Source organism: Penicillium subrubescens, assembly GCF_028828155.1.
Source record: "Penicillium subrubescens strain IBT 31985 chromosome Unknown utg000005l_segment0_segment0, whole genome shotgun sequence".
Classification (NCBI taxonomy): domain Eukaryota; kingdom Fungi; phylum Ascomycota; class Eurotiomycetes; order Eurotiales; family Aspergillaceae; genus Penicillium; species Penicillium subrubescens.
In genome coordinates, this window is record NW_026643155.1 from 5,480,523 (window position 1) to 5,506,858 (window position 26,336).

The 26,336-nt window shown below is 49.1% G+C and overlaps 10 protein-coding genes across 10 annotated transcripts; 7 read left to right on the top strand and 3 right to left on the bottom strand.

The window, feature by feature from the left end:
• Positions 1-269: 269 nt before the first annotated feature.
• N7473_008532 (major facilitator superfamily domain-containing protein) lies at positions 270-2,299 on the top strand (the record flags this gene model as incomplete). Its single annotated transcript, XM_057154472.1, has 10 exons — positions 270-483; positions 542-619; positions 685-809; positions 884-1,047; positions 1,122-1,205; positions 1,259-1,435; positions 1,493-1,576; positions 1,643-1,926; positions 1,999-2,101; positions 2,164-2,299. The coding sequence occupies 10 exons, from the start codon at positions 270-272 to the stop codon at positions 2,297-2,299; spliced, it is 1,449 nt and encodes a 482-aa protein (XP_057008810.1).
• A 666-nt stretch (positions 2,300-2,965) lies between these two features.
• N7473_008533 (Drug/metabolite transporter) lies at positions 2,966-4,190 on the bottom strand (the record flags this gene model as incomplete). The annotated part of the gene is made up of 3 exons (XM_057154473.1): positions 2,966-3,415; positions 3,493-3,891; positions 3,948-4,190. The coding sequence occupies 3 exons, from the start codon at positions 4,188-4,190 to the stop codon at positions 2,966-2,968; spliced, it is 1,092 nt and encodes a 363-aa protein (XP_057008811.1).
• A 2,044-nt stretch (positions 4,191-6,234) lies between these two features.
• On the top strand, positions 6,235-7,498 carry N7473_008534 (uncharacterized protein; the record flags this gene model as incomplete). Its single annotated transcript, XM_057154474.1, has 3 exons — positions 6,235-6,377; positions 6,430-6,791; positions 6,843-7,498. The coding sequence occupies 3 exons, from the start codon at positions 6,235-6,237 to the stop codon at positions 7,496-7,498; spliced, it is 1,161 nt and encodes a 386-aa protein (XP_057008812.1).
• A 782-nt stretch (positions 7,499-8,280) lies between these two features.
• N7473_008535 (ankyrin repeat domain-containing protein) lies at positions 8,281-9,999 on the top strand (the record flags this gene model as incomplete). Its single annotated transcript, XM_057154475.1, has 2 exons — positions 8,281-8,387; positions 8,442-9,999. 2 exons carry the CDS (start codon positions 8,281-8,283, stop codon positions 9,997-9,999), a joined length of 1,665 nt encoding a protein of 554 aa, XP_057008813.1.
• Positions 10,000-12,227: 2,228 nt separating this feature from the next.
• Positions 12,228-14,183, top strand: N7473_008536 (allantoate permease family MFS transporter; the record flags this gene model as incomplete). Its single annotated transcript, XM_057154476.1, has 6 exons — positions 12,228-12,368; positions 12,489-12,568; positions 12,636-12,816; positions 12,879-13,431; positions 13,559-13,825; positions 13,885-14,183. 6 exons carry the CDS (start codon positions 12,228-12,230, stop codon positions 14,181-14,183), a joined length of 1,521 nt encoding a protein of 506 aa, XP_057008814.1.
• A 240-nt stretch (positions 14,184-14,423) lies between these two features.
• Positions 14,424-15,068, bottom strand: N7473_008537 (uncharacterized protein; the record flags this gene model as incomplete). The annotated part of the gene is made up of 1 exon (XM_057154477.1): positions 14,424-15,068. One exon carries the CDS (start codon positions 15,066-15,068, stop codon positions 14,424-14,426), a length of 645 nt encoding a protein of 214 aa, XP_057008815.1.
• Positions 15,069-16,597: 1,529 nt separating this feature from the next.
• N7473_008538 (uncharacterized protein) lies at positions 16,598-17,723 on the top strand (the record flags this gene model as incomplete). The annotated part of the gene is made up of 3 exons (XM_057154478.1): positions 16,598-16,992; positions 17,052-17,165; positions 17,237-17,723. The coding sequence occupies 3 exons, from the start codon at positions 16,598-16,600 to the stop codon at positions 17,721-17,723; spliced, it is 996 nt and encodes a 331-aa protein (XP_057008816.1).
• A 1,090-nt stretch (positions 17,724-18,813) lies between these two features.
• Positions 18,814-20,298, top strand: N7473_008539 (uncharacterized protein; the record flags this gene model as incomplete). Its single annotated transcript, XM_057154479.1, has 4 exons — positions 18,814-18,891; positions 18,969-19,798; positions 19,836-19,861; positions 19,940-20,298. 4 exons carry the CDS (start codon positions 18,814-18,816, stop codon positions 20,296-20,298), a joined length of 1,293 nt encoding a protein of 430 aa, XP_057008817.1.
• Positions 20,299-22,500: 2,202 nt separating this feature from the next.
• Positions 22,501-23,458, top strand: N7473_008540 (uncharacterized protein; the record flags this gene model as incomplete). Its single annotated transcript, XM_057154480.1, has 2 exons — positions 22,501-22,949; positions 23,071-23,458. The coding sequence occupies 2 exons, from the start codon at positions 22,501-22,503 to the stop codon at positions 23,456-23,458; spliced, it is 837 nt and encodes a 278-aa protein (XP_057008818.1).
• A 665-nt stretch (positions 23,459-24,123) lies between these two features.
• On the bottom strand, positions 24,124-26,147 carry N7473_008541 (WD40 repeat domain-containing peptidylprolyl isomerase; the record flags this gene model as incomplete). The annotated part of the gene is made up of 3 exons (XM_057154481.1): positions 24,124-25,559; positions 25,613-25,990; positions 26,072-26,147. 3 exons carry the CDS (start codon positions 26,145-26,147, stop codon positions 24,124-24,126), a joined length of 1,890 nt encoding a protein of 629 aa, XP_057008819.1.
• Positions 26,148-26,336: the final 189 nt, after the last annotated feature.

The window sequence follows — 26,336 nt, forward strand, 5'->3', positions numbered from 1 at the left end:
CAATAGTTAATAGTTTCAACCTTATGAAACCCCACAGTAAGCGACAAGGGGAACTTTGGAGAACGTGGGGAACCTCCTCTCCGTCTCCACCCAAATGAACACGAGACTCTGGAGATAAGCTTAGGTGCCCAGAGACATTCGGAAATGATGGACATCACACCTTGAGCTGGATCTTGCGAGTGTACATAAGTAGCCGCTCTGGTGACATGACCCGACAATCCTTTCCTCGCTTCAAAGCTTACACCCGTCGAATTGCAATATTTCTCATCATGTCGGACATGAAATCCAAAGATCTTCCTCCCCCCGAGGAATCCCTTGATCCCTTGCCAACCAATGTCACAGATATCGCCCACGGGGTCAACATGGAGCATTATCGGGCAACTGTTCCCTTGTGGAAACGGGTGTGGCAGCACAGCTTGACACAGATGATGCTTCTGAGCATTCAGGCCTTTTGTGGCCCTGCCATGTCCGACGCAATCACTGGTAAGATATCTGAAAATATCCAACTGGCTGTCCCAATCTTCAGCTAATCATTCATTAGGTCTTGGTGGTGGTGGCCTGGCAACACCTCAAGTATCAAATACCACCAACGCCATCACGTACGCAATGCTGGCTATCTGTATGTATCTTACCAGCTGAACGGTCTGCGGCTTACTCCAGCTAATTTGGCAATTCGACATTCAGTTTGCTTCTTTGGCGGTCCTATCGTGAACAAGATTGGTGTTAAGTGGGCGCTTGTCATCGGTGCGGCCACATTCCCAATCCAGGGCTCAGCATACTATTGCAACAGCAAATTCGGAAACCAATGGGTGAGTTCCAAAGACCTTTTGAAGAACCTTTCTAGGAACAGCCCAAGAATCCTGACAGGGCCATCTTCCGGTAGTACCTCATTTTTAGTGGTGCCATCAGTGGCATTGGAACAGCCTGCTGGTATGTGGCCGAGGCGGGAGCCATTATGACTCTGGCGCCGTCAGGTGCTCGTGGAAAATATCTGGCCCTCTGGATCGTGTCACGAAATCTCGGGCAGTTGGTTGGCGGAGCTATCAAGTTAGTCAACCCCCTCGGAAACGAAGACGCCCATAAGGTAGTCTATGGATTGTGACTAATTTCGATTCGTGCAGTCTATCGAAAAACCACGTTAAAGGGGCCGACGGCGGAGTGACTCCGGATACCTACATCGCCTTTGTCATCATTGAGTGTATCGCGTCAGTCGACTCGGGTTCCTTTCTTGACAGACACATGCTTATTGACTCTATAGGCTGCCATTTGCTCTGCTGATCACCCCCTTCGAGCGGGTCGTTCGCTCAGATGGCACGAGAATTGTCACCGCTGAGACCCTTTCTACCAAGATGGAACTTAAGCGCATCGCTAAGACCATGACTTCAAAACTGGTCATGCTTTCGGCACTGTGGGCACTATGGTCGTTCTTTTATGGGTCAGTAAGCCCACCTAGAAATTGCCATAGTATGGAAAAGGCTGATAATTTGAACAGCGGGACCTGGTCGACCTACTTAGGAACATACTTCTCCGTTCGCGCGCGCGCCCTTTCTTCACTGATCTCGCCATTTTTCTGCATGTGTGTTTCCAAGATAGTTTATCCCCCGTGATTTCACATTGGCTAATCTCACTTGGTATCAACCAGCGTCGGCTGCTTTGGTCTTGGTTACGTCCTCGACATGAAGCACCTCAGCCAGCGTCGTCGTGCCCAGCTTGGCCTGTACACCGTCGTGATCCTCAATGTTGGCGTTTACATCTGGTCGATTATTATGCAGACCAAGTTCGACCGCCATAACCCCGGCCACATTGATTGGGAAGACGGACTTTACCCATCATCTTTCCTGCCATACTTCTTCGTGCAGACAACAGGCCCATTGTCTCAGTCATACATGTACTGGCTTATCTCATCATTTGCAACGGATGCCCAGGGTAAGTAACTCAAGTTATCATTTTCGTTTTTTGAATGTGACAGAACCCATTGGAGACTAACATAGCGATCAGAAAATGTGCGAAATGGCGCCGCCTTCAGATCTATCGAGGCAGTTGGTCAGGCCATTGCCTACGGCATGAATACCCAGACCACTAGTAACCCTCTGGTCGGCTTGTAAGTTCCCTCAATACCATGATACTACTCGTCGATGCACATTGAACTAACTGGAATACTAGCTGTGTGACCTTTGGTTTACTTGCTGCAGCCCTGGGCCCAATGATAATGCTTGTGAACACGACCCCTGATCGAATTCCTGCTGATGTCATCGCGGAGCAACAAGATGCGGTTCGAGAGAAGATTGAGCATGTATGAATCTAAAAAATGCTTGATATATACGAGAGGTAGAGAGGCGTGACTCCGAAAGAAATGTCTTGTGAACACTAGTTGAACAGATCAAGATGGAGGCTGATCGCACGCCAACTTATGCTTTCGCACGACAGACTATTCCCTTTTCGGATACAGTGGAGAATATCTTCATAATATATAAACTCAGACTGTTGTGGTTATATTCGTGATTAGAGTAGTCTAGCTGGTTATTACGTTTTTAGTAAAAGATCCTAAAATAGCAGATTTAGGAAGGTACACTGGATCCTTGATATCTGGACTGAAGAAACGGTTTTACAATGTAGATCTGTATGCTTTAACTTTCCCTTTTGTAAAAGATCTTTCCAAATGTCCTTTGAATCGTTTTCCCTTATAGCTAAAGTAGAAGGCTTGGTAGGTATTATGAGGATATCTAGGTAGTACCAGTTATCCATCATATCCGATATGGAATAGTCTGTCGTGCGAAAGCACAAGTTGACGTGCGACTAGCCTCAGCCTAGATCAATGCACGATTATCACTATAGCAGAAGTCCGTTTTTTACCTCTTTAGACCTACTGAAGGCAGTGAATGTAGATGAAGAAAGGTAAGAAAATATTATTTGGAGCCGCTAAATTAGGTCGGCTTAAAGGTGTGTCTGTAATCAAAATGACTAGTTACCCTCTATTGTCCTTTTTTTTGGAGTCCAGCTCCGTTTTACTGTAGAACGCACAGCCAACCACCACAAGGATGATTCCTGCCCCAGTTTGCAGATTCAAGTCGAAGTCTCCCAGGAACAGAATGCCCAGAATTAGAGTCAAAGTCTGGCGGACGTTTCCCCAGACTGTGATAGCCAGAGAGCCTGCAACCTTGTTTGCTTGGAAAGATGAAATGTTCAGGAAAAAGGCCAACAGGCCGTTTCCGAACAGCGCCCATGTGGTGGACGTAATTGGTAGAACTGATTCGCCTTCGGTATTCCAGAATGTTGATGGGTCCAGGTTGGAAAGTTCACCAGCATAGATCCCAATGACGATTGTTTGGATAGAGGCGTAAATGGACATTCGGTAAATCAGTTCCAATGAGGGGAGCGCAAGGGATCCAGTCATCAGACGGTTGGTGACAATAATCTATGGTAAGTAATCGTTAGATCGATCGTTCAAGGAAAATCGCAAGTTGAATAGGGCAAAGGAAATTTTTGACATACCTTAAGAACGCCCAAGAGAACACCGATTATGGAGACGATCGAGCCAAAGATGGTAAACTTGAAATCACCAGTGGCAGTGATGGCGGCACCGAGAACGATTGGTACCAGGGCGATGTAAGTAGCCATAGAGTAGGAACGAGCGAATAAGATCCGCTCCATAAGGACAGTGAAAATAGGCGATGTATTGCGAACGATTTGGAAGAATGCAAGGCTGACAAGGGAAAGTGAATAGTTGGAAAAGAAGATGTTGACGCTGAAGAGCACCGAGTAAGCGATCAGGATCAGGTGGTCGCGGTTGGAGAGTTTCGATAATTTGAAGTATCCGAGCTTGAGGAGTAGAAGTGTTCCTAATCCGGAGAATATGCTATGGATTCCAGTTAAGAGCCATGGGCATGGGAACTGTGTCTCGTTAGAACTTTCCAAGGTGAATGGACTCAACAGGGCAGAATGCATACCTTCTCCAGAATGAACTTATTGTGGACCGTTAACAACATGCCAAAAAGCAATAGAGCACACAGCCATCCATATTTGACAGTAATGGGAGTTTGGTACTCCAGCTCTATAGGAGTGGTATTGACCATCTCTTTGTTATTGGCTTCCAGGTCGTCTGCGGCCCGGGAGGAGGTCGAACCCCGAGGGGATGACTCGTTAAGCAGACTCATTCCAACTTCTCCATCTTCATGCTTGGAGTAACTCATTTTCTCATAAGCTGCATATAATAACAATCCGGGTGTTGTGGCCCTAAGATGATGACCAGAGGATGTTTGTTCAAAGGAATGGACGCATCAATAGAAGCAGGGTGATGCAAGACTTTGGTCAGACTAGGCAGGAGGGTACAGGGGCATTATAGGTGTTTTATTATGGATGTCAGATTCTAGTATTGTTGAAGACCCTTCCCAATGAGGTGATATGGTAAAAAATGGGGTCCGTGGAAGGATCTTGTGAAATAATACAGTATTGATCTCAGGGGGCTGAGCCCGTTGTTACCCACTGTAAGCCAGCAGCACATCCATCACAGCAAACACGGCTCGTTCAGGGTCCGATGGTCCTGGTAAAGCACTATAAGTGGGGCGAGTCAACGAGGTTGCAGGGATCGGGGGGCAAAAGCCGAACGAAAAACTGACAGGGGCTACCTGGACTAGTGGCTATGTACTTATTCGTACTCGTAGACTATGGCCCCGAAACTACAGTAGATGCAGCGTGCAGTACGTACATAATATAATAATATAATAATATAATACACTAACAAAGGACGATCTCCCAAATACAAGTGCAATGCGGAAAGTGGAGGATACATCGACTTCTCAAACTATTTAATTTAACACAGCACAAAGAATGGGCGCCTGAGCTGGCTGAGCTGTGGATGGAAGCCTAAGGGACTGGATTTACCCGATTAGGCTTAAGCATAGGTAAGCGTAGCATTGACTATTATTATTATGTGCGCCCTCCTAAAAAATTAGTTTTCCCTCTGGCGGCACTTCTTATCAGTCTCGGTATCTCTTCCCGAAAAATTCATCACTTATCACGGATCTCGCTCGCACATTTTTGATGGCATCTCCATGGTCTGCTTGCATAACTATTAGTGTACTCGACTTTTGCTTCAATTCTAAATTGTTGGAATTCTTGTCATGCAGTCCATTTTCTGGGCTGTCAGCAATGGTACTCAGCGGTGGCTGTTCAGGGTCCAATTCTCGGCACCGCCGGCTGCCCCTAAAATTACTTGGCGCAGTCCCAATCTTTTATGATACGATGTTCGCTTAGCATTTCTGTCAAAGCCCCACGAGTTGCCAAGAGCCGGGTTTGATTCGGGATTAGCGTAGATCACTAGCGGCTCTCGGACACTCCACGCACCACCCAACTGATCCATTGATGTCGGAATGTCTCAGTATTGTGGCTGGCCTAATTGCCAGAAAAAGAACGGTGAACCAGTCCCGTCACCCATCTCACCATGTGCCTGTCTTTGAGATGTATCGCCGGTATTTAAGTCATTGTGAGACCTGCATGTCGCCGAGAGAACCGCCAGCCACGCTACCGAAACGAAATGAACTAATGCTTCCCTGGAATGCTTCTGAATCGATAAGACCTCCCAATAATGGAGACATATTGCTTGTTCCATCTTAACATATTTCATTAGTACAAAAGGAAAGAGCCTAAAAATTTTGTTGATTGCTTTGACAAGCGTTCCTGGATTGGGTGGCGTTCAGTTTGTAAAGTGGACCAACCAATGATCACTCAACAATGTTCCGGTGGATATTTGTTAGTAAATCAGCCGAGAAGAAGCATGTACACAAGCCTACTGGACGTTTTGCAGTAAAGGTTAAATCGGACACTAAGTGGTAATTTATGAAAGCGTTGGTTAGTTAAATTAGTATCTAGCCAATCGCTCGAGGTGGCTCTTTTCGCCCTTTCCATTTCACTATACCAATACGAATTTTTCCAGAGGGCCCTATTTCCTCCTATTTTTAGTGGTCCAGGTTGACGCCTTCGATAAGGACAGGAAATGATTGAAATGACCCCCAACCCCGGGGGGGGCTAAGTCCTGTCTCACGGTCACAATTGTAACGCAGGTCAGCTTCGCGTAATTAATCAGTTGGACCTTCGAGTAATAAGGCTTCGACTGTTCCCCCCTGATGCCCTTCTTTTCTTCTCACGGACCGTGATTTTTGCTCGTCGCTTGCTGCTAGATTTTTGTATTCATTTTTGATTTTTGGGTGGTCCATTTCACCTGTCCACTCGTTCACCATGCATTCACCATCCTACAATCCACGCTGGCCTCGGAAGAAGACCTACTCGATTGTAGTAGGTGTGGCCATTGCCAGCATACTCCTCATATTTGCCTACCGCTCACCTTCAGTATCCTTGCGAGGCATCGTATCTACCTCTTCGTATGAATCCCGAGCTGACAGCGAAGAGAACTGTATTAACACCACTGATTAGCGATGACCCTTACTCGCCACATGCGAAGGCCACTTATACGAAACCTACACATCTATCTTCTTCAAAGACCTCAGCGCAAAACCCTTCATCATCATCGGTCTTCGACATTCCCGCCGGTCTCTATGAACTCATTGAGCCCCACTTTCATTCAATTACGGCGCAAAACTTCACCAGTCGCACTGGCAAGGTGTTCCAGCTCCCCAAAGCTGCCAGGTTCACGAAGCCGCTCGGAAAGCAGATCCTCATCATGGATGTCGAGAGTCGCGATATCAGTGGCCCCGGTGGTCTTCTTGATGATAGCGCGCCCAAGACCGGTGACATGCAAGGTCTCACTTTGGGCCGACTGAATCACTATATGTTTGGTCAGTATATCGATCGAGGATGATAATATACGAATCACTAACCCTCCGCAGCTATGCTTCACGGATATGATTACCAACTTGTGCAACTCCCCGAGGACCCCACGCTGCACGGAACATGGAACAAGGTTCCTGCGATGCGTGAGGCCATTAAGCACTACGAATATGTTGTCTTCCTTGATGGCGATGCCATCTTCACCCACCTTCATCTGCCTCTTGAATGGCTCCTCAACTACTGGGGCATCACCAACGACACCACCATGGCCTTGGCCGAGGATCCCAATGATCCCTTCTTCCTCAACGTCAAAAAGCTCAACATCAATTTGAACACCGGATTCGTCATCGCTCACCAGACCCCAAAGAGTGAAGAATTCTTCGACGCATGGATGACTTGTCCCGACGAGCATCGGTACCCGGGCTGCGCCATGTGGAAATTGACACACACCCACGAACAGGCCGTCGTCAATGAGTACCTTCGATACGACTACCCCGAGCAGCTCCACATCCTCCCTTGCAACGAAGCAAACCGCTACATGAACTCTGGTGATTGCGAGGGTGAATTCATCGGACACTATTGGCCATACAAGGAGGAGCTGCCAGGCGGTGTGAAAGAGGTCATGGACCAGTACTTCTGGCCACCTCTCCAGAAGGGCTACTCTCACGACCGTGACCACATCGTCAAGTCCATGAAGGGCCCGAAAGATCCATGAAGGAGATGACACCCTGCATACAAAGGAGCCGGACGCTTCAGGCACACGAGACAAGTTAATTGGGATAGGTGGAGTTAATGGGCATTTGGAAGAGCCGTCACATAGAGCCATTCTCTTTATGTAAATATATATTTTGCCGTTCTCTTAAGGATATTCATTCCATCAAATCTCTTATAATCGCTGCAGACTCTTTCGTAATTTCCTTCGTTATGATGATGGCAGTAGTCCTTGCTGAAGAGTTCTTCATACATGCAGGAGGTTATATTAGAAGATCCTCACTCATCCTAATATCTGACGGGAACAGCCCAATACCTGCATGAAACTGGCTCCAGGCACCCGCTTTGCACCTGAGGTGAATTTCTTCCTTCCAATATGTGGTTTAAGATGAGAACTTCTGGCACGAGGAAAGGCTGCCTAAAGGTCTCCATCCACCTGTATCTTTGGGCAGTGAGCAGCAGCTTGACCATCTGCTGATCTGTACGTACGGCCGGGTCTCCTATTCTAGCAATGTTCTTTATTCTCCTCCCGTCGGTCGTAAACGCCTGACTTCAAGAATTGTTTCTCCTAGTTCTACTGCAAGAATCAGTCAACATGGAAGCTCTAGTGGGGCGGGGCGGCTTCATCAAATCCTCTTCTCCGCTTTTTTTTTCTTTCCCTCTATCTCTTTATCCCGCTTGATGGGGCATCTAGACTGAAGGTGTAGCCCATTAAACAGTCTTGGCATATCTAAGCAATACAGTTGCATTTTGATACATTCCATTTTTTAGATTCTGATGGGGATAATGTCCGAGTCTGATGATCCACCTGAATCCCCCTCTAGGATATGCGGAAGACGCAGACAACTTCTTCTGAGCATCATCAAGCAAAACGACCTATCCCAACTGCATCAGTAGATCGCTTCATATTCCCCCGAGGCCATTCTCGCCCCAGGGGAAACCTACAGAGATGACACCTTCCTTGTAGCAGCCACGCACGGCAGCCCGGAGATTCTGCGGGTCCTCTTGGATGTGTACGCAGCTGCCCCGGAGGTCGTCGAGAGGTTCGACCGACGCCAGTTATATCTGCTCCATGATGCATGTAGCGCTGCAAATCTCGACATAGTGCACCTTTTTCTAGACAGCCATAACAGTCAAGACAGTCAATTGCCCCTTGAGACGGTGAATCTGCATGCCAGAGATGAAATCGGGAAGACGCCGATCCTCGAGGCTGCGGCGTCGCTGATAGATCTACACCGCGACGCAGACGAGGCAGAGGAAAATGAGGGCGCCGATTGGATTGAGTGGGTTCGGGATCGGATCGCTAGGGGCGAGCAGTTGATTCATTTCCTTCTGGACCGGGGATGTTCCGCCACAGATGACATTCCTCCTGCAGCTGACTTTGGTCCCTTCTTAAATGATACTGCTGTCGACAACGGCCAGCCGAGAGGGGGCGTGCTTGGTCTCGCTGTTTCTAGAGCCAGCGGCAGACTGGTCCAACGGCTCATTGATCTCGGAGCAGATGTCCACCTCAAGCACCACCAATTCCATGACGTTGTATCGTTGCACTTTCTAAATAGAGAGTTTTACAAGCACAACATCACAACACTTGATACAGCTAGTCTGTTCTGGAACTTCGAGGCAGTCAAATTGCTCCTGGACCATCTGAATCATCGAAGCAAAGTTCAAATCAGCACCGGTCCCGATCTCGTTTCCTTCCCCGACAGTACCGGCCGTTTTCCACTACATTTGGCTGCCCATGGTCCAGGAATTTCTGAATGTAGGCTTCCGGATGAGGAGATAAGCTTCAGAATTACAGAGACTTTCCGCCTCCTCCTTGAACACAGTCCCACGAGTATCAACCTCCCCGATGACGCTGGATCCATACCGCTGCATTACGTTGCTAGAACACACACCACCTGCGGGGGCAGCCAGCACGCCGAGCTTGCTATCCGCACTTTACTCGAGTATGGCGCCGATACCACTATCACCGATGACAGTGGCCGAACCGTTCTGCATATAGTAGGATACAGCAGCCTTGGCTGTGATCCCGTCGGTACTGGACTACTTGAACTCCTCGTGGCACATGGCATCAATATCAATCACGCTGACCAGAGGGGAAACACAGCCTTGCACGTCATGGCTGAAAATCTTTGTCATATCTCCACGGCAAGGTTTCTACTCGATAACGGGGCCGATATCCGAGCTACCAATGCTAAGGGAGAGACTCCCTTCCATGCCGGAGCGCGGGGAAAGCTCTTTGATCGCACGCATAGAGATGGCACTTTCGAGAAATTGACGATTGAGGACAGGATCAGGGCACATGAGGAGACGATGCGTATTTTGGAAGAGGCCGTTGGGCGAGATAACGCCACTATGATGATGAGCCAGCCAAATTTGGAGGGCAAGACTCCCCAAAAATTGCTTGAGGAGACTAGAGATCGCTGGCGCGAATTGAAGCAGCGAATGAGAGGCGGCGGGGGAAGGGGAAGAGGACGAGGCAGAGGGCCGCCACCAAGGGAATGACGCAAGAGAGCAATAAATTGAGGTGCCGAGTTAGGAATTGTTGTCTACTGATTATAGGTGCTGTGGTCTCATCCTATATTCGGTATCCTAAATTACAATAACAGCCCTATCATCATACCACGGGCCATCAAGTAAGCGCCTGGGGAGACTACATCAAGATCTCCCTTGAAAGGACAGCATTAGTAAAGATCATACTGCTTACATCAATGAGTCCAATGGTCGCATGATGGAGGGCAACTTCATTTGCCTTGAAATGACCATACAGCACGGCGCACAGGCTGTTGTAGAGCAGAGCGTCCATGACCTTGATTTGAGGAATTTGGAGGAGCCGATACAAGACAAACTACGCACCCAAATTGACCAGATATTGGCTACGATGTCTCCAGATGTCGTTTAAGGTTCCCAGCTTCAAGACATCAATGAACTAGAATGGGCACCTCTATTCAACACGGCCAGAGATATTGGCCAATCTCGCATCTTAGCCAAGTTAAATGAGCATACGGGATCCAATGTTGATGCAATAATTAACATCTGTAGAAGTAAAAACTTGAACACGCCCGTAGACTTTAATACCATCAAAGCTCGTGGTTTTGAGACTCTCACCACACCCCAAAGTGGTCAATTAGATGTCTCGGTTAATGGGGTCCCAGTTATCTCTCTGCGATAAGTTCGAGCTGTATCCTCAACGCCTCTATCCAAGGATGGCAGATGAACATTGCCGCTCTTCAACAGGATTTGGACAATACTGTTTTAAATGTCCAAGAAACTCAGTAAGAAGAGAAGGCAATCGGGGATGGACTACAAGCACCCAGGATGAGGCAAATGGTCCAACTCAATCCCCGGGGAAGCGAGCGCAAGCCGGCAAACTTCAGAAGAATGAGGTAGATGCCGAGGTTGCGCAAGAGCAAAAGTAAATTGAGAGTCGGTAAGCTTTGGATAATGAATATTAGCAAATGCAGGGTCTCAAGACCAGTCAAAATCCGACCTCGAGAATTCGGGGCAAGCAACTAAAGTAGCGATGGAGAGGGCATTTGAGGGTGATAAGAGCTAGTGGTCGATGCTTGAATCATCCCCTTTTTGCCTCTCTTTTTCGTTTATCTCGAGTTGGGCAGATTGTTGGAAAGCAGGTAACTTCCGGCAAAGATAGTATCCGAAAAGTGCTTACCAGGTCTCGCTTTTTCTTCTTTTGTATAGCACCGGAGGGCTAAATTGAGATATGCCCGTTTGAGCACAGTTTCCTCTTTCACTAGGAGCCATCATGTACGAGTTACGCAGTCTTCAAAACATGTAGAGCCGGTTCTGAGGTCGCCCGCTTTGGCGACTTTCATCAGGAAAGGGTCCAAAATCCACTCATCGCGCAGGCTTTCTCCTTTGTCTCGCGCAAAAGTGCCGAATCGCAGTTTCACACTGGATCTAATTCGATATCGTCGTGACATCGGAAGACTTACTGACTCAGATAACAAGGAAGCAGCATGTCCTCATCCCGCAGTATTAAGGTCAGTCACTTCACATTATTACCGTAGCCAAGGCCCTAGATGTTTATTTAGCTTTCACCCGAGGTTATCCAGAATTCTTCGCCCCCAACTTGCCCAGCTTGGTCACTGCCATGAGCCGACTCAGCGAGTGATATAGTCGATTAGCTTTCACTCTGGCATTGCTTTCTTCTCTTCCTCGATATTCTAGAAAACGACCGTTATGGTAACAGTTGACAAAGTATGCCATGTCTACAACTCCTCCATTTTTACCTCCGCTTCCATTGACCCGAGATCTGAAGTATAAGCAACATCAATACTATGGCTCCCTAACCCCGGCAAGTGGATCCCTTAAACCCAAACACCCCCGAACAAGACTCTCCGCTCCTCCCCCCACGCAGATCATAGCCAAATTGCGCATCCCACGATGCTGATCCTCGGGGATCAAGCCGTGGCCCCCAGGATTGACTGTTCCAGGGATTGATCGGCTCGTGTTTGTCCCCCGCGTTACTTTATACCCCTGTCTTTTCAACCACAATGCGCGACTCCATTGGCTCAATGCGACTCGTCCCTGCACAAACAACTGCAGATTTATAAGCTCGCTTCAAAGTGCGAGACCCCGCTCTGCATCTTTCTAGCTCGCTGTGACTCGGGGGATTTTCTCTTCTGTGTGTAGCCGCAGCTGGAGAGTTCTCATCCCTTGTTTACCGGGAGTCTTGCATTTTATCCCTGCGAGTATCGCGCTGAGTATCGACCATGGCAGCCACATCAGACGATAAACCAGCTGTCGCTAGTCTCTCGGATACCGAGAGGGAACTCGACTCGGCCGCACTAGATAAGTTTGCGGGCTTTGAGGATCCGGATGCTGGGTTGAGTGAGGAGGAGAAGGCCAAGATTGTACGTATGCACAATACAAACAACCAAGCAAATCATCCCTGCAATTCATGCATCTGGGCCCTGCTTTCATCATTCTGTCAATCATTGCGGCTACTGACTGCATCCCGGTGTTTCTTTTAGGACCGCAAGCTCCTCTGGAAGCTCGATTTACGGCTTGTACCATGGTTGAGTCTACTCTACCTCGTCTCCTTTCTCGATCGGTAAGTGCTCTTCGACTGGTATATCATGAATAACACACTAAAGGCTCGTCCCTTTGTGTCTCTATAGTACAAATATCGGAAATGCCAAAATTGACGGCCTCTCAAAGGATCTCGGGATGACGGCCGATCAATACAATGCGACATTGACCATTTTCTTCGTGTCATATTCCGTCTTTGAGCCGTTGACCAATATCCTACTCAAGCGACTGCGACCAAGTATCTTCATTCCATCTATCATGCTTGCCTGGGTATGATAGCCTTGTTCCCGGATAGTTCTGATAATCACATATCTAACTCGGCTATGTCATAGGGTATTTGCATGACCTGTATGGGGCTTGTCAAGAACTACTCCGGCCTCATGGCCGTTCGCTGGTTCCTCGGTCTCAGCGAAGCCGGTCTCTTCCCTGGAGTCGGCTACTTCCTCTCATGCTGGTACAAGCGCTCCGAGTTCGGTGTGCGAATGGCCATCTTCTTCTCCGCTGCTGCACTGGCCGGATCCTTCGGTGGCTTGCTTGCTGCCGCCATTGCGAAGATGGATGGTGTTGGTGGTAAGCCCGGTTGGGCCTGGATCTTCATTTTAGAGGGTCTGGTCACTATCGTGATCGGGTTTATTTCCTTTTGGTGTGTGTATGATTTCCCCGATCAGGCAACGTTCTTGTCACCGGCGGACCGGACCCGAGTGTTGCGCCGGCTTGCGGCCGATCAGCAGTCTAGCGCGGAACATGAGGAGTTCAAGATGTCGTATTTCTGGGCCAGTGTCAAGGACTGGAAGACTTGGACTGGGGCTATCATTTATATGGGTGCTGATGGATCGCTTTATGCATTCTCGCTGTTTGTGCCGACAATTATCAATGAACTAGTGAGTCGCCATGGAGAAAGATATACCAGATTGAGGACTGACTTTTGTGCAGGGTAAAACGAACCAAACCGAAATTCTTCAAGTGAAGACTATCTTTAGAGGACGTTGGCTGACATTCCTTTTTTGAACAGGTTACAGCTCAATCCGCGCTCAGCTGCTTAGTGTGCCGCCATATGCTGCCGCTGCCATCTTGACCATTTCGATTGGATTTATTGCGGATCGCACACGCCAGCGTGGTATCTGCAACATCGCCGTCTCCCTCCTCGGCATGGTCGGGTTTGGCATGCTCTTGGGATGCGAGTCTCCCGGCGCACGATATGCAGGCGTTTTCCTCGGCGCCATGGGTATTTATCCAGCCATTGCAAACACCATCTCCTGGTCAAGTAACAACATCGAAGGTACGTCGTGTATATCTCGTACTGCTTCAGCGCAGCAGCTCACATCATATCCCTCTTAGGTGTCTACAAGCGTGGTGTCTCCCTGGGCTTTATTATCGGATGGGGTAATCTCAACGGAATTGTCTCGTCCAATATCTACCGCGAGAAAGATAAGCCCCGCTTCTATCCTGGTCACGGAGTGGTGCTAGGCTACCTGGTCTTGTTCCTATTCGGTGGCTCAATCGTGCAGTATATGCTGCTGCGTCGGGAGAACAGCAAGCGCCGTCGCGGCGAACGTGATCAATGGATTGAGGGTTTGGATCGCAGTCAGATCGAGTTGCTGGGTGATAAACGCCCGGATTTCCTGTACACCCTGTGATGACTTTTTGGAGAAGAGTGGTTATAAAGACAGGATGGACGGGAATGTGATATGAATTTGACGTGATATATACGTGTGGTATCATAGTGCGAGTGTAGGTTCGGCTGAGTTGCATGATGTCGAAGCAAAAGGTAGCAAATAAGGAGATTCAAAGATGACGGAATTATTTTCGCAGTGGTAGGTAGCAGCTGTTTTCAGCTCGCTACCGCTTGGAGAGTGTACAGTCCTCGTCTCTCCAACTCATGCCGCCCTCTCGTAGCGATTGATAATGTCCTGGTTCTTCTTCGGGCCCCGAACGACATGTCGACTCGCCCAACTCAACACTTCGCCCGTTTCTGACTGGATCCGGAACGCGTAGGCTGTCCGATACATGTCATTGATGCAGAGGTGATTCCCGCGGGCCATGAGAACGGTCGTCTCAGCATCGGTCGTGGTAATCGCGGGGGGTGTTGGGGGAGTAATCAATTCAGCCTTGCCCTCTTCAGTTTCCTTACCCTGCTCTTCTCCCTGACTGGAAACCTCAGGCTTGATCGTCGCATCGGCGAAATCAAAGTTGTGAAAGAGGTAGTCGGCCTCGTCAGGTCCCGGAGCTATCTTGACGAACCATACACTAATGCGCCCCGCATCACCATCCCGCCAGATATATTTCTTCGTCCAGCGCAGACCGACCTGTGCAGCGCCTCCACTAACGGAAGAAGGGATCTCGCCTTCTTCGCTGTACACCCAGTCGCGGTCGGCCGTGTTGGGTATTGGGGTGAAGGTCGCTGTGCCACGCAATTCACCGTTAAGGTCAAGTGGGTTGTCGCTACGAAGTGTGCGGGTGAGAGCCCATCGTGAGCTGCCTAACGAGCTGAGGAGAGGGAGGAGTTGACGGGAAGGCGACATTGAGCTGGAGTTGGCTCTGGGTGATGGTGGTGAACGTGTTGCTTTGATTGCAATACAATTACTCGGGTGTCTCATCGGAGGTCGTCCAAGTGGCTGTGCTTGTGGCGGTGAATGTGGAGATCTTCCCCAAGTTTCCCCGAAGTGGGAGTCGGGCACCTTGAATAGCATCATTAATCAAGTGACTCATTTAGTTGACAATTCTTGTCAATTATCACTCTCCATACTTGACGTTTTGATCTATCAGCGCCCTGGGCCTATACTTACCAATTCCTTAGTCACCTGCCCTCAGCAGTCTAGGGAGGCAGATACGCCACTCCGGACTCCGTGCGGCATCCACATCATAATAGAATACATCGCAGTGGCAGACACAATTGAACCTTACTGCGATCATACGGATATGTTGCAAGCACATTTGAGTTGACTTTAATTGATTCATGTCAGGGGTAAGTTACTTGAAGACTACTCATACACCTAGCAGAAGATTGCCCCAAATGATCAGGTTGTCAACATCAGCATCCAAGCTCCACAAGTCTGAGAAGATAAGGAAAAGCAATATTCTTCATAATTTAACCGTTGTCGCCAGGCAACAGGCTTGATATAGACTATTGGTAGCCCTGGTGGGTCACCTCGGTATGATGCAAGCGAAGAAGACCCGCGAATGTAGATTTTGGGATTCCTCATTACTTCCGAAATAGGAAAAAGGATGAACTTCGGAAATGTATAATTACCATGGTCGGACTCAACAATAATAACAATGTCTTTGTTCCACTCCTTGCCTAGGATAATCGTAATCTTGCAGAAGAGGCTAAACGTGGATGAATGCTCCGACTCATTGCATCTATAAGCAATGATCCTTATTAGCCCCCTAGCTCCAGGTAACCTATTTCCATCAACTCGCCTTCCTCTTCAGTAGTAGAACGGGATCTGGATATGCATGTGGCTATGGATGAATGCCTAATCGTATTCGTTCAACGGAGTTAAACGCACTGCCCCATAGAAATCCGGAGAAGAAAATGTCATGTAACCTTAGACACGTCCCTAGATCGAAGATGACGATTTCAAGAGTAGAAACGATCGATGATATAAAAGTCGATCGATCCAGTTTGATTGGCGATGGACCAGGTTTTCAAGGTTTGGATTGACTAACCCAATTCCTCTGATTGCGGAGGAAATAGGTTCCTGGTAATAAGATTGTACGGAAGGTGTATTCGACTGGATGCACGCGTCTCGTACGGTACTTTACACCGCAAACTACATCCTCTACGCCTAGATGCTTCGCCAGGCATCGCGAGTGGTTGAGAAGGCCTCGCTTGGGCAGCTCAGGCTTAGACTAACCAGTGATCATCCTACATAGTGAGAGTATTCTTTCGGGACTATCGGCCATGCTCAAGACACTGCTTCCAGGGGCTGGGGGCTTTGTCTTGTCAGGGTTCAGTACTTAAGTCCATACAGTCCCCGACCAAGCTTTAGGACATTGCAGCTTTCAGTATAATAATTCAGCCTGATAAGTTGTACGTCATCACATCACGATGCGCTTTAACTCTGCTCTTCTTGCAGCAGCTGCTGCTGCCGGCACTGCCCTTGCCCAGCGTCCGACCAACACGTCCATCTGTGACTACTACACCATGGCCTTATTGAAGGAGAACAACGCTACCAACCAGTACACTCTCCTGACCCTGCTGGTCAACACCGCCATCATCGGTAACTACACTCAGCCCAACGTCGGTGTCAGCGTTCCTGGAATCTTGAACCCCAATGGCATGTACAACAACACCAAGGTCAACCTGGTCCCCTACTTCGATGGCGGTCTTGCTTCCACCAACGAGGGTGGCAGCATGGGTGTTGCTAAGAACTTCCTTGACGGCGGCGGTGCTGCTCCTCTGATGAAGAACATGCCTGCCGATGACATGACTTCCAACCAATAGTAAATTCCTCATGAAAACCATCTCATCAATGGCTTGGAAATGCTAACAATGGACACAGCAAGCTCCTGACTCACCTCTACGAGTTTTTTGGTAGCCTCCTCGGCTGCTCTGAGGTTGGCATGACCGGTTTCGCCGCTTACTCTGGCGATGCTAGCATGTACGAGGTTCACAAGTAAGTCATTCTTAGAAGCAATTCCCAAATTAACATCAACGAACATCTCAACTAACCACATCTCTTACAAGGTTCATGGTCCTCGACCCCTTTCAGATGGGCTACTTCATTGAGCAGGTCGCTCTCTCCGCTGCCTCCTTTGGAGTCGCCACGTCGGACATCGAGGCCGTCGGCCAAGCTCTCGGCTCGCTCTTCAACTACCGGTGCTCCCCCAAGACTACCGTCATCAAGGCCCAGGGTCCCCAGTACCAGAGCATCTGCACTGACCAGTCTTGTCCGCTCGCTGATAACGCGGTCTGCGATGCCCAGCCCGCCATGGATCAGCCCCTTGTTGCCAACGCGACTCTCGCCGATGGTGAGGGCCGTAATGCCACTGGCTCTGCCACTATGTCCGGGGGTGCTACCGGCACCGCTACTGGCACCGCGACCATGTCTGGGAGTGCTTCTGGGACTACCTCTGGTAAATCCTCCGCCACCGCCACTTTCAACGCTGCCTCCCACGCCGCTCCTGGGCTTACCGGTATGTTCGCGACGCTCGTGGCCTTCCTCGCTCTGTAAATTTGTTTACTCGAGGATTTGTGTGATGGGGCGGAGGGTGAGATCTATAGTGATGATCTGGTGAGCATATGATGGTGTCAATTATTCTATTCTATATGTCTTGTTAAGGACAATTAATTTACGGGTGACTTTTTCCATTGAATCCTCACGCCCACGAATGATCTTGTTGAAACACCTTGTAGTAGTAAGAACGTTCGTTTGAGTTCGTCCTCGTAATGCAGATAGCAGGTGTGCCATGAATTGAATTTCCAGTTAAGACAGGATTGTCTTTACAATTTTCCTGTGGAAAGCCTATGGTAACAATTAACCAAAAGTGAGAAAGCTCAGATAGCCTATTCTATTGTGCGTGGCTGCCATATACGTCATAATCTGGGGTATTCCGGATCGGGATAGCTAGCACAGCCCGCAGCTTGCTCTTTGCGACACGAATAAAACAAAAGAGGGGGAGACGTGTAGACCCTGACTGTCATTCGCAGACCTCCGCGGCTCGTTTAAAAATCGCCGAATGCTTATAGGTTTAGCTAGTTGTCACAGCTTATGGACCTACGGCCCGTGCGACCGCGATCGAGATCGTGAGCAAAGCAAACGATCGGTCTCGTTCTCGCTCGGAAACAACGGAATCCGATTGGTCAAAAGATAAGAGCACAACCATAATAGGAACATATCTACAGAAATGTATGGTATCAGTAATACAGAACATAACATACGATATACATTTCCCAGATATATTTCCTGCAGTGAGAGAAACCTAGAAACAGCCACCAGAAAGAGCTATCTGAAAAAAAGGTCAGAATACAGGATATGGAATTCTACTAGTCTATCGTGGCTTTTTTGGGGGGTTGTGTAAACCAGGGATCGAGTCTTGCGACGATGCTATCAAGAATGATGGTTCTTACGGAGGCAAGTGATTGATTAGGCTGTTTACTCAGCATGGAACTCGCTTGTTGGAGAAGGTAGAGCTGTTCTTCAGCGTTCAGGGGAATATGAGAAGTGCGACTAGTGTTTGGTTCTATAACCTCTCGTTAGACATCTGCCATTCCCACTCTCATTTTCTATCGATTTGCCCGCCATTTCTGGGCATCTCATCGCAATGGGGTCAACATCTATGTCTGTGGCCGTCAGAAAGAAGATCTTGAAGACTTTGTTTGTCTCGCTGCTCCTTGACTTGGTAATTCCCCTCGTGCAAGTAATTCATTACCGCTGTTTGCTCATTGCTAACTACCAATTCTTGTACGAAAATCATAGATATCCTTCACCTTCATCCTCCCCCTCTTTCCATCAGTACTCAGTTACTACCGCGCCAAAGATGAAGCTCCAAACAGCCTCTTGAATGGCATCTTTCACTACTTGAACGCGTATAAAAACTCATTCTCAAAGCCAATCGACTCTCGCTATGATATCATTTTGCTTGGCGGGGCATTTGGCTCGCTCTTCTCTCTTTTGCAAGCCCTGGCTGCACCATTTATCGGTCGATTGTCAGATATCTATGGTCGACGCCAAGCGATGTTGTTGTCAATGGCTGGTAATATCCTCAGTGTGTCACTGTGGGTTGGCGCAACGGATTTCCGGACGTTCCTTGCGAGTCGCATCGTTGGTGGGTTGACCGAAGGAAATGTACAACTTGCCAATGCGATTGTGTCGGATATTAGTGATGAAAGTCAACGTGGGTCTGCGATGGCTCTTGTCGGCGCATGCTTTAGTATTGCCTTTACTTGTGGTCCTATGCTCGGTGCCGCGCTGTCTACAATTGACATGATGGCTTCGAACAAATTTGCCGTTGCGGCGGGTGTGTCTCTGCTTTTGGTCGTTGCCGAGACGCTCTACATTTATGTTTTTTTGCCGGAGACTCATCTGCAACTGCGGAACCTACCAGGTGCCAGTGATGACACTGCCGAAAAGAGCAATGGACAACCGAAAACAAACGGCGTGGCCTCCATGGATGGACATTCTAAGCCTCTGATGAACGGGCACACCAAAAACGCCAAAGCAAAGGGCGAGACCAACAATTTGACCGTCTTGAAGATCACCCATTTCCTATTCCTGATTTCCTTCTCCGGCCTGGAATTCTCGCTCCCGTTCATCACGGCTGCATTTTACGGCCGCCGACACGAGAACAGCATATCCATCCGCCTTGAATGGTCGACTTCTATCTATGATGGGCCTGATTGCTTCTTTGCTTCAAGGGACCATTGTGCGCCGCTTACCTCCACTTGTAGTGATTCGAGTCGGAGTCATCTCGTGCGCCCTATCATTTTTCCTGCTTGCGCAAGCCTCCTTGATCACGGGGCTTTATAGCGCTGGAGCGTTGCTCGCCGCGACATCGGCGACGGTGGTGATGAATATCAACAGTCTTGGTAGCTTAGAGGCACGGGAAGCTGAGCGTGGGGCCGTCCTTGGCCATCTTCGAAGCTGGGGACAGGTTGGTCGGGCTTTGGGGCCGATGCTGTTTTGCTCGTTGTTTTGGTGGGCTGGAAGAGAGGTTGCATATACCACGGGAGGTGCGATGATGGTTGGAGTTGGCGTGATTGTCTTTGGTTTACTTCGTTCTCCTGTAAGGACATCATCCAGGGCTTAATGGAAGGATGGCTATTCCTGTTAATGGTATATCGGTGCTTCTGTAATATACACGCATGCAAGTCAATGAAGTTGTTGACTGAGATTACACGACGATGGTCACCAGGGCCGGCGATTCCTTCCGTAACCCTGCCGAAGGGGATTTGTTAAGTGATTGAGCAACTTGACATTAATCAGTCAACTTGATTCAGTTGAATTCAACTTTGAACCCGATTCTCGCCAATCGGATCAGACCCATAAAGCAAGCTTTTTGGTATAATGAATGGGGCGGCCCGCCGTGGTGGTTACGATTGAGGATTGATATGGTCGCGACTAGTCCATACATCCGGCTTTCTTGATGCCAACAGAGCCCTTTTCGAGCATGCTCAGAAGCATTGATGTATCTGAGGTTTGTAATTTGCAAAATTGAAAATATATATTTGATCTGTATGGACGATGGACCTGAGGTCATGGGTATGTTTAGATATCAGTTTGGGTGGCAGTTAGAAAATATATATGTTTCCAGTGGTCGGGGATGAGTATTGGGCTGTTAGCAACAGGTCTAACTTGAGTTCAAGGAAACGCTAGCCTCTTTGAGTGGGTTATTTTTCGCTATTTCTGTGATGATTTGAATGTTAGATACAGCCCATGAAGCTGAAACTTATATCTAGTCTCACAAAAACAGCTAGAACATCGAAGTCCGATCTCGTGGATTTCACACGTGGCGGGTGGTGGGTAAGTTTTAGATTCCAGGATCGGCAGTCCAGCTCCGCTCAACAAAAGCTTGAGTGCCGTGTGCCTGAATGATTATTTTCAGTGGCGATGGAGGCTTTCAGCCTTCAGCTCTGCATGTCATTTGTTTCTGGTGGAATAATTTCAAGGGGACCCGGGCGCAAATGGATGATTCATCCGAGCTTATTGTTTAGTTAGTTAGTTAGTTGACGTTAGTTACTTATTGGAGGAGGCACATAACCGAGTTTCCGCGATTCATCTGAAGGGAAAATCCTGGCGAGGTGAAGGAGCCAATCCGGTGTCGCCCTCGGGCGCTATTGAGTTGGGCCCCCACGCGTAGGGCGTTAGAGCCATTTCTTTAGCGACCTAGAAGATTACACCTGGACTGAGATTCAAGAGATGAATTATTGTGAATACTGTATAGATATGATTGATAAGTTATGAACTGTTTTCTGTATGATAGACTGTTCCATCCATAGTTGCCCGACTAAGTAGTCACATATTTCATTTCGCCAGGGCCTGGAACTGCAACGGTCGGATCGGCGGTGGGCCCGCGTTTGAAGTACAGGGAATAATAAGATGATATGAGATTTGGTAGCCTATCTCAGCTCGGATGAATAGACTGACTTTACTGGGATATTATCGAGTCTTGCGATATGATAGGTACGGAGGATAACCAGTTCCTGACTAAATCTGTACCTCGTATCCGCGGCAGTAAACTGGCGAGTCTACTTAGAGTAACGAACTATGTTACATAGTAGTAGTATGTCACTCGGGACAATCGTTACCGTTTCCAGCAGGCGGATCTGACAGCTAATCTCCCTTGTCCTTTAACTCGATCACCTCTCTCTCTTCATCGGATAATTGAGAAATTCTCAATTCTTAACTACTGTATTCTATCTATGTAGTCAATTCTATACATCTCTCAATGACTGAATGCAGCAAGGTCCAGTCCATGATTCAATCCCAGCCTGGACCCTGTCCCGGTGGAGTTTATTGGCCGAGTGCGGCCAGAACCCGAACAAGAAGAACAAGACCAGGCTCCTTTTTTTAAACTTCGGATGAATTCCAGGAAGAAGAAGAATAAAATATCATGATTCTAGTTGAACTTAGTAGTGATTATGATTCCTTGATTACATGATGATTATTCTTTACTGTTAGTTCCTTTTTAGTTTTGGTCCCTGTCACAATACTCCGTACTAATAATCATTATTAAGTTACCCTTTTTAGGTGGTTCTCCTCCACTTTTCATCTCCTCATTTCTTCTTTAGTTTCCCTTTTCCACTTTCCCCCCCCCCTCTTTTTTCTCTTCTTCATCTCATCACAACGCCCTTATTCATTCCCATCATGGACTGCCCACCTTGATCCCGCCATCCCCTCTATCGTTCGATTCCGCCACATTCCGCACGGATACTTTCCTCTCGACTCTCGCTTGCTCTTTTACTACTATCGCTCATCTCGACTGCTTCCTTCTCCGGACTTATCCCCAGTCATGACACTCACTATCGGGCGTGGCCGTCGGCTGGGCCTCTTCCTCCTCTCGCTTTACGCCTCCACCAGCGCTGCCGCCAGCATTCTTCCCTCCGCGGCCTCCTCCTCGTTCCCCCAATGTGGTCTGTCTTGTACGGCCCTGACTCAGGCGCAGAGTAGCTGCGAGGCCGCCGCCGAATCGACCTGGGTCTCCTGCTTCTGCCAGTCGTCCCTCCTCACCACCCTCAAGACCTCCGGCAGTCTATGTTCCTCGTGTACCTCGTCCTCCGACCAGACTCTGCTTTCTACTTGGTATAACAATTACTGCAATTCCAATGGCAGGGATACGGGCAGTAGCGACACCAGCACCACAACCGACACGACCACGGCCACCAATTCGGCGTCAACGGGCACCGCGACGCCCGTGAAAAGCACCAGCAATACCTCCGCCGCGGACGAAAATAAGTCTTGGTATGTCTCAGATTTGCCCCTCCACTTTAAACTCAGACATATCTCTTCTCCCCCCTCCCCGCATTTCCACGCTTCCATCTTACCCGAGACCTGACTAACCCGTTTATCTCTCCCTTTCCAGGTGGAGCACTCACTACCAATGGGTGATCATGTTGATCGTCCTCGCCATTGGCTTCAGTGCCATCGCTGCTGGTGGTATCTGGCTCAAGCGCCGCTACGATGCTAAACGACCGGGCCTGTATCACGGTGGAAGTGCGGCAGGCAGCTCGGGTGTTCTCAGTGGAAACCCCGTCTCCAACTCGAATTCGGGAGTCTTGAGTCCCCCGCCGCCAGCCTGGGCATCGTCCACGGGGCCTAATCAGTCCCAGTCTCTGGCGAGTAGCTCGCTTACAGACATGGCTGCTACTCGGGGGAATAATGCGGCTCCCCCGCCAGGGAGTCGCACGCGTCTGCCCAAGCCCTCGCAACCTTCATCAGATGTGGAGATTCGACATGTTTCTCTACAATAGACCAACTATCTGTTGTGTTTTTTTATGTTTGTTTTTATTCTCCGATTCCCATGTTGGTATCTTTTTTGAGCTTTATAAGTTTTATGTTGATGAATCGGACATCTGTGACTTAATGTCTGACGCGATAGCACGGGTGACTTGTGCTGTCCGTGGTGTGAAGTCATGCTGTCTATCCTTGTGGAGGTACTTCTTTACCTTGTGCGTCTATTTTGTCCCATCTTGCATTTTCTCGGCGTTCACGGTGTGTGGGAATATTATTTCTGGGAGGATTCGAGTCTACATAGCTCTCCCCCATTTCTTGGTCTTTTCAAGCTTTGTCCTAAAGCGCAAGGACAAACCCCAGTCTGTCATATGATGGGCTGTGGGCTATTTGCCTCCAATCTTGAATCCTTGGATTGCTTATCTGGTTGAATTTACTTGATGTCTGATGTCCCTCTCCTGGGCGGGTTTCGTATTTAGGTACATCCGGGGCGTGGCTTGGTCCCGTTTGAAACTTTGAATTTTATATCCGTGAGCTTAACAAACTATAATCTTGATATTCAGAGCTCAATGCCAACGAGGGCTCGCTGTTTGGGGACTCGTGATCTCGTATAAAAAGAAGATGAAGGGAAAAAACTATAGATGCTCATGGTAATGTACATATCCTGAAGCTATGCGGATCCTCATCAAGAAATGCTGATACTCACAATCTTGACGTCCACCTCGGGCTTCTCCTTATGCGTCTTCACATTTTCAATCTTATGCACCACGTCTAGACCTTGGACGGCACGACCAAAGACGGTGTGTTTATTATCAAGCCATGGGGTCTTCTCTGTTGTGATAAAGAATTGACTTCCGTTCGTGTTTGGTCCGGCATTCGCCATCGACAGGGTATATGGCTTGTCGTGGCGCAGACTCGAGAACTCATCGGGAAATTCTCCACCCCAGATGGACTCGCCGCCGGTGCCGTCACCTTGAGGGTCACCGCCCTGAATCATGAACTTGCGGATTACTCGATGGAAGATCGTGTTATTGTAGTATCCTTGTCGGGCGTGGGTAACAAAGTTCTCAACAGTGCGAGGGGCAGCAGTGGGGAACAGGCGGAGGTGGATATCACCCATGGTGGTGTGCAGAACTGCAGCGGTACCAGTCTCCTGAGGCTTGGCTGCGCCTGCATCAGAGGCACCGACAACTTGAGTAGGTTTCTCGTTCTGTACGTCACGGCTGCTCTTGGAAATATCGGTTTCATTGGTGAATAGGTAGAACCGGACCTTGGCGAATCCGGTGCTGACAAGGATGGCATCACGCTCCTCGGCCTCCTGTAGCAGAGGGTTACTGCTAGCAGCCATGGACACAGTCACTACGCCCTTACGCTGCGGCTGGCCCTGGTACAGAGCCAGGTTCAAGGCTCGGAAAGGCTCCTCCCGCCCAAATACTCGCACCACGCGATTCGTATACGTGTTGATGCACTTGATGCCGTACAATGATCCATAAAGCAAGAAGTGGCCGGACTCGTCGAAGGAAACATTGAACTTGCTCCGGGTGGCTTCTCCTTCCAATTCTCGTTCGACTGCAAGCCTGCGCCCGAATTCCACTTCCTCCAGCTGATACGGCGCGGTGCCCGCCTGTTGCATTTCCATGATAGTCGCAATGGACTCGTCGTATGTGCGGTAGAGTTTACCCGTCGCGAATTCAAACACGCGGATCTGGCGATCGGGGAAAGACACCGTAGCGAAATGCTCCCCAGAGGGCGAGATTGTGATCGCAGTAGCGGTGGATTTGGCCTTCTTAAAGGCAAACAAGTTGGTGGACGATTTGAGCTCGAAGACATTATCCGGTTTCTCAAAAGATCCGTCTCCTGTGCGCCAATACTCAATCATGCCTGATTCGTCGGCGGAGACCACGCAGTCGAACGCATTGTTGAACGCCATCGAGACGATTGGAGAGCGATGAACCGACTTCACCGTGTGTAGAGGCTGCGGGTTCTCGCCGCGTCCATCAAATACTTGGAAGGTACTGCTAGACTCATCGGTTACAGCAAGCAATGGTAGGGATGCTCCTCGTCGATGCACCCAGCATACACATCGAGGGACGAATTCGAGGGTGTACATGGCCAATAGATCTGTCACACCGTTAGTAAATACCCCGGGAGAAAATCTCGAGTTGCAATCTTACCAAAGGTAATAACATCAAAGATCTTAACCGTCTTGTCCACACCCGCCGTCGCAAAACTACGACCATCGGCACTGACGTTGACACTGCGGATCTCACCTGGATGGGCGCGGAACTCCTTCACAAACTCAATGCCGTCCGCCATTTTCTTCCAGAACTTGACTACACCATCCACCGAGCTGGTAATCACAAAATCTGTGAAAGGAGTGACCGTCACAAAGGACAATTGGTCCTTGTGCATCAGCGACTTGGAGTATCGCGCCGAGGCGGGCAGCGCATTGATGTACACCTTCTCGAAGGGCAGCTTTCGTCTTTTCTTCTTCGGAGCTGCCTCGGAGGGCAGTGCGGGACCGAAGTCATCGTCTGAGGAGGAATCGTCGCCTGCACAAGAATGTATACACGGTCAGTCGATTGCGCGCAAAGGCTTCCGGAGCTCTAGGGCGCGGGGAGGGTTGTCCTCACCATTGTCGGCGGCATCGACCTCGGAGTGGGGGCGCTTGTTAACAGTGGCCGCTGCGGCCTCGTCAGAACCAGCCATTTTCTGCACAATTGATCCCAGAGATAAGGAAGTAAGCGTCTTCTTTGGGATGAAGGAGGAGGAAGAGCTTTGGGCTCATCGCGAGCGGCGGGCGGTGGGCGGCCATTCGGGCAGAAGCTCGGACCACCCAACTTTTCTCCTTTCTCGCCGTGATTCCCCCCCCACTGTTGACGAAGCTGCACCTTTCAG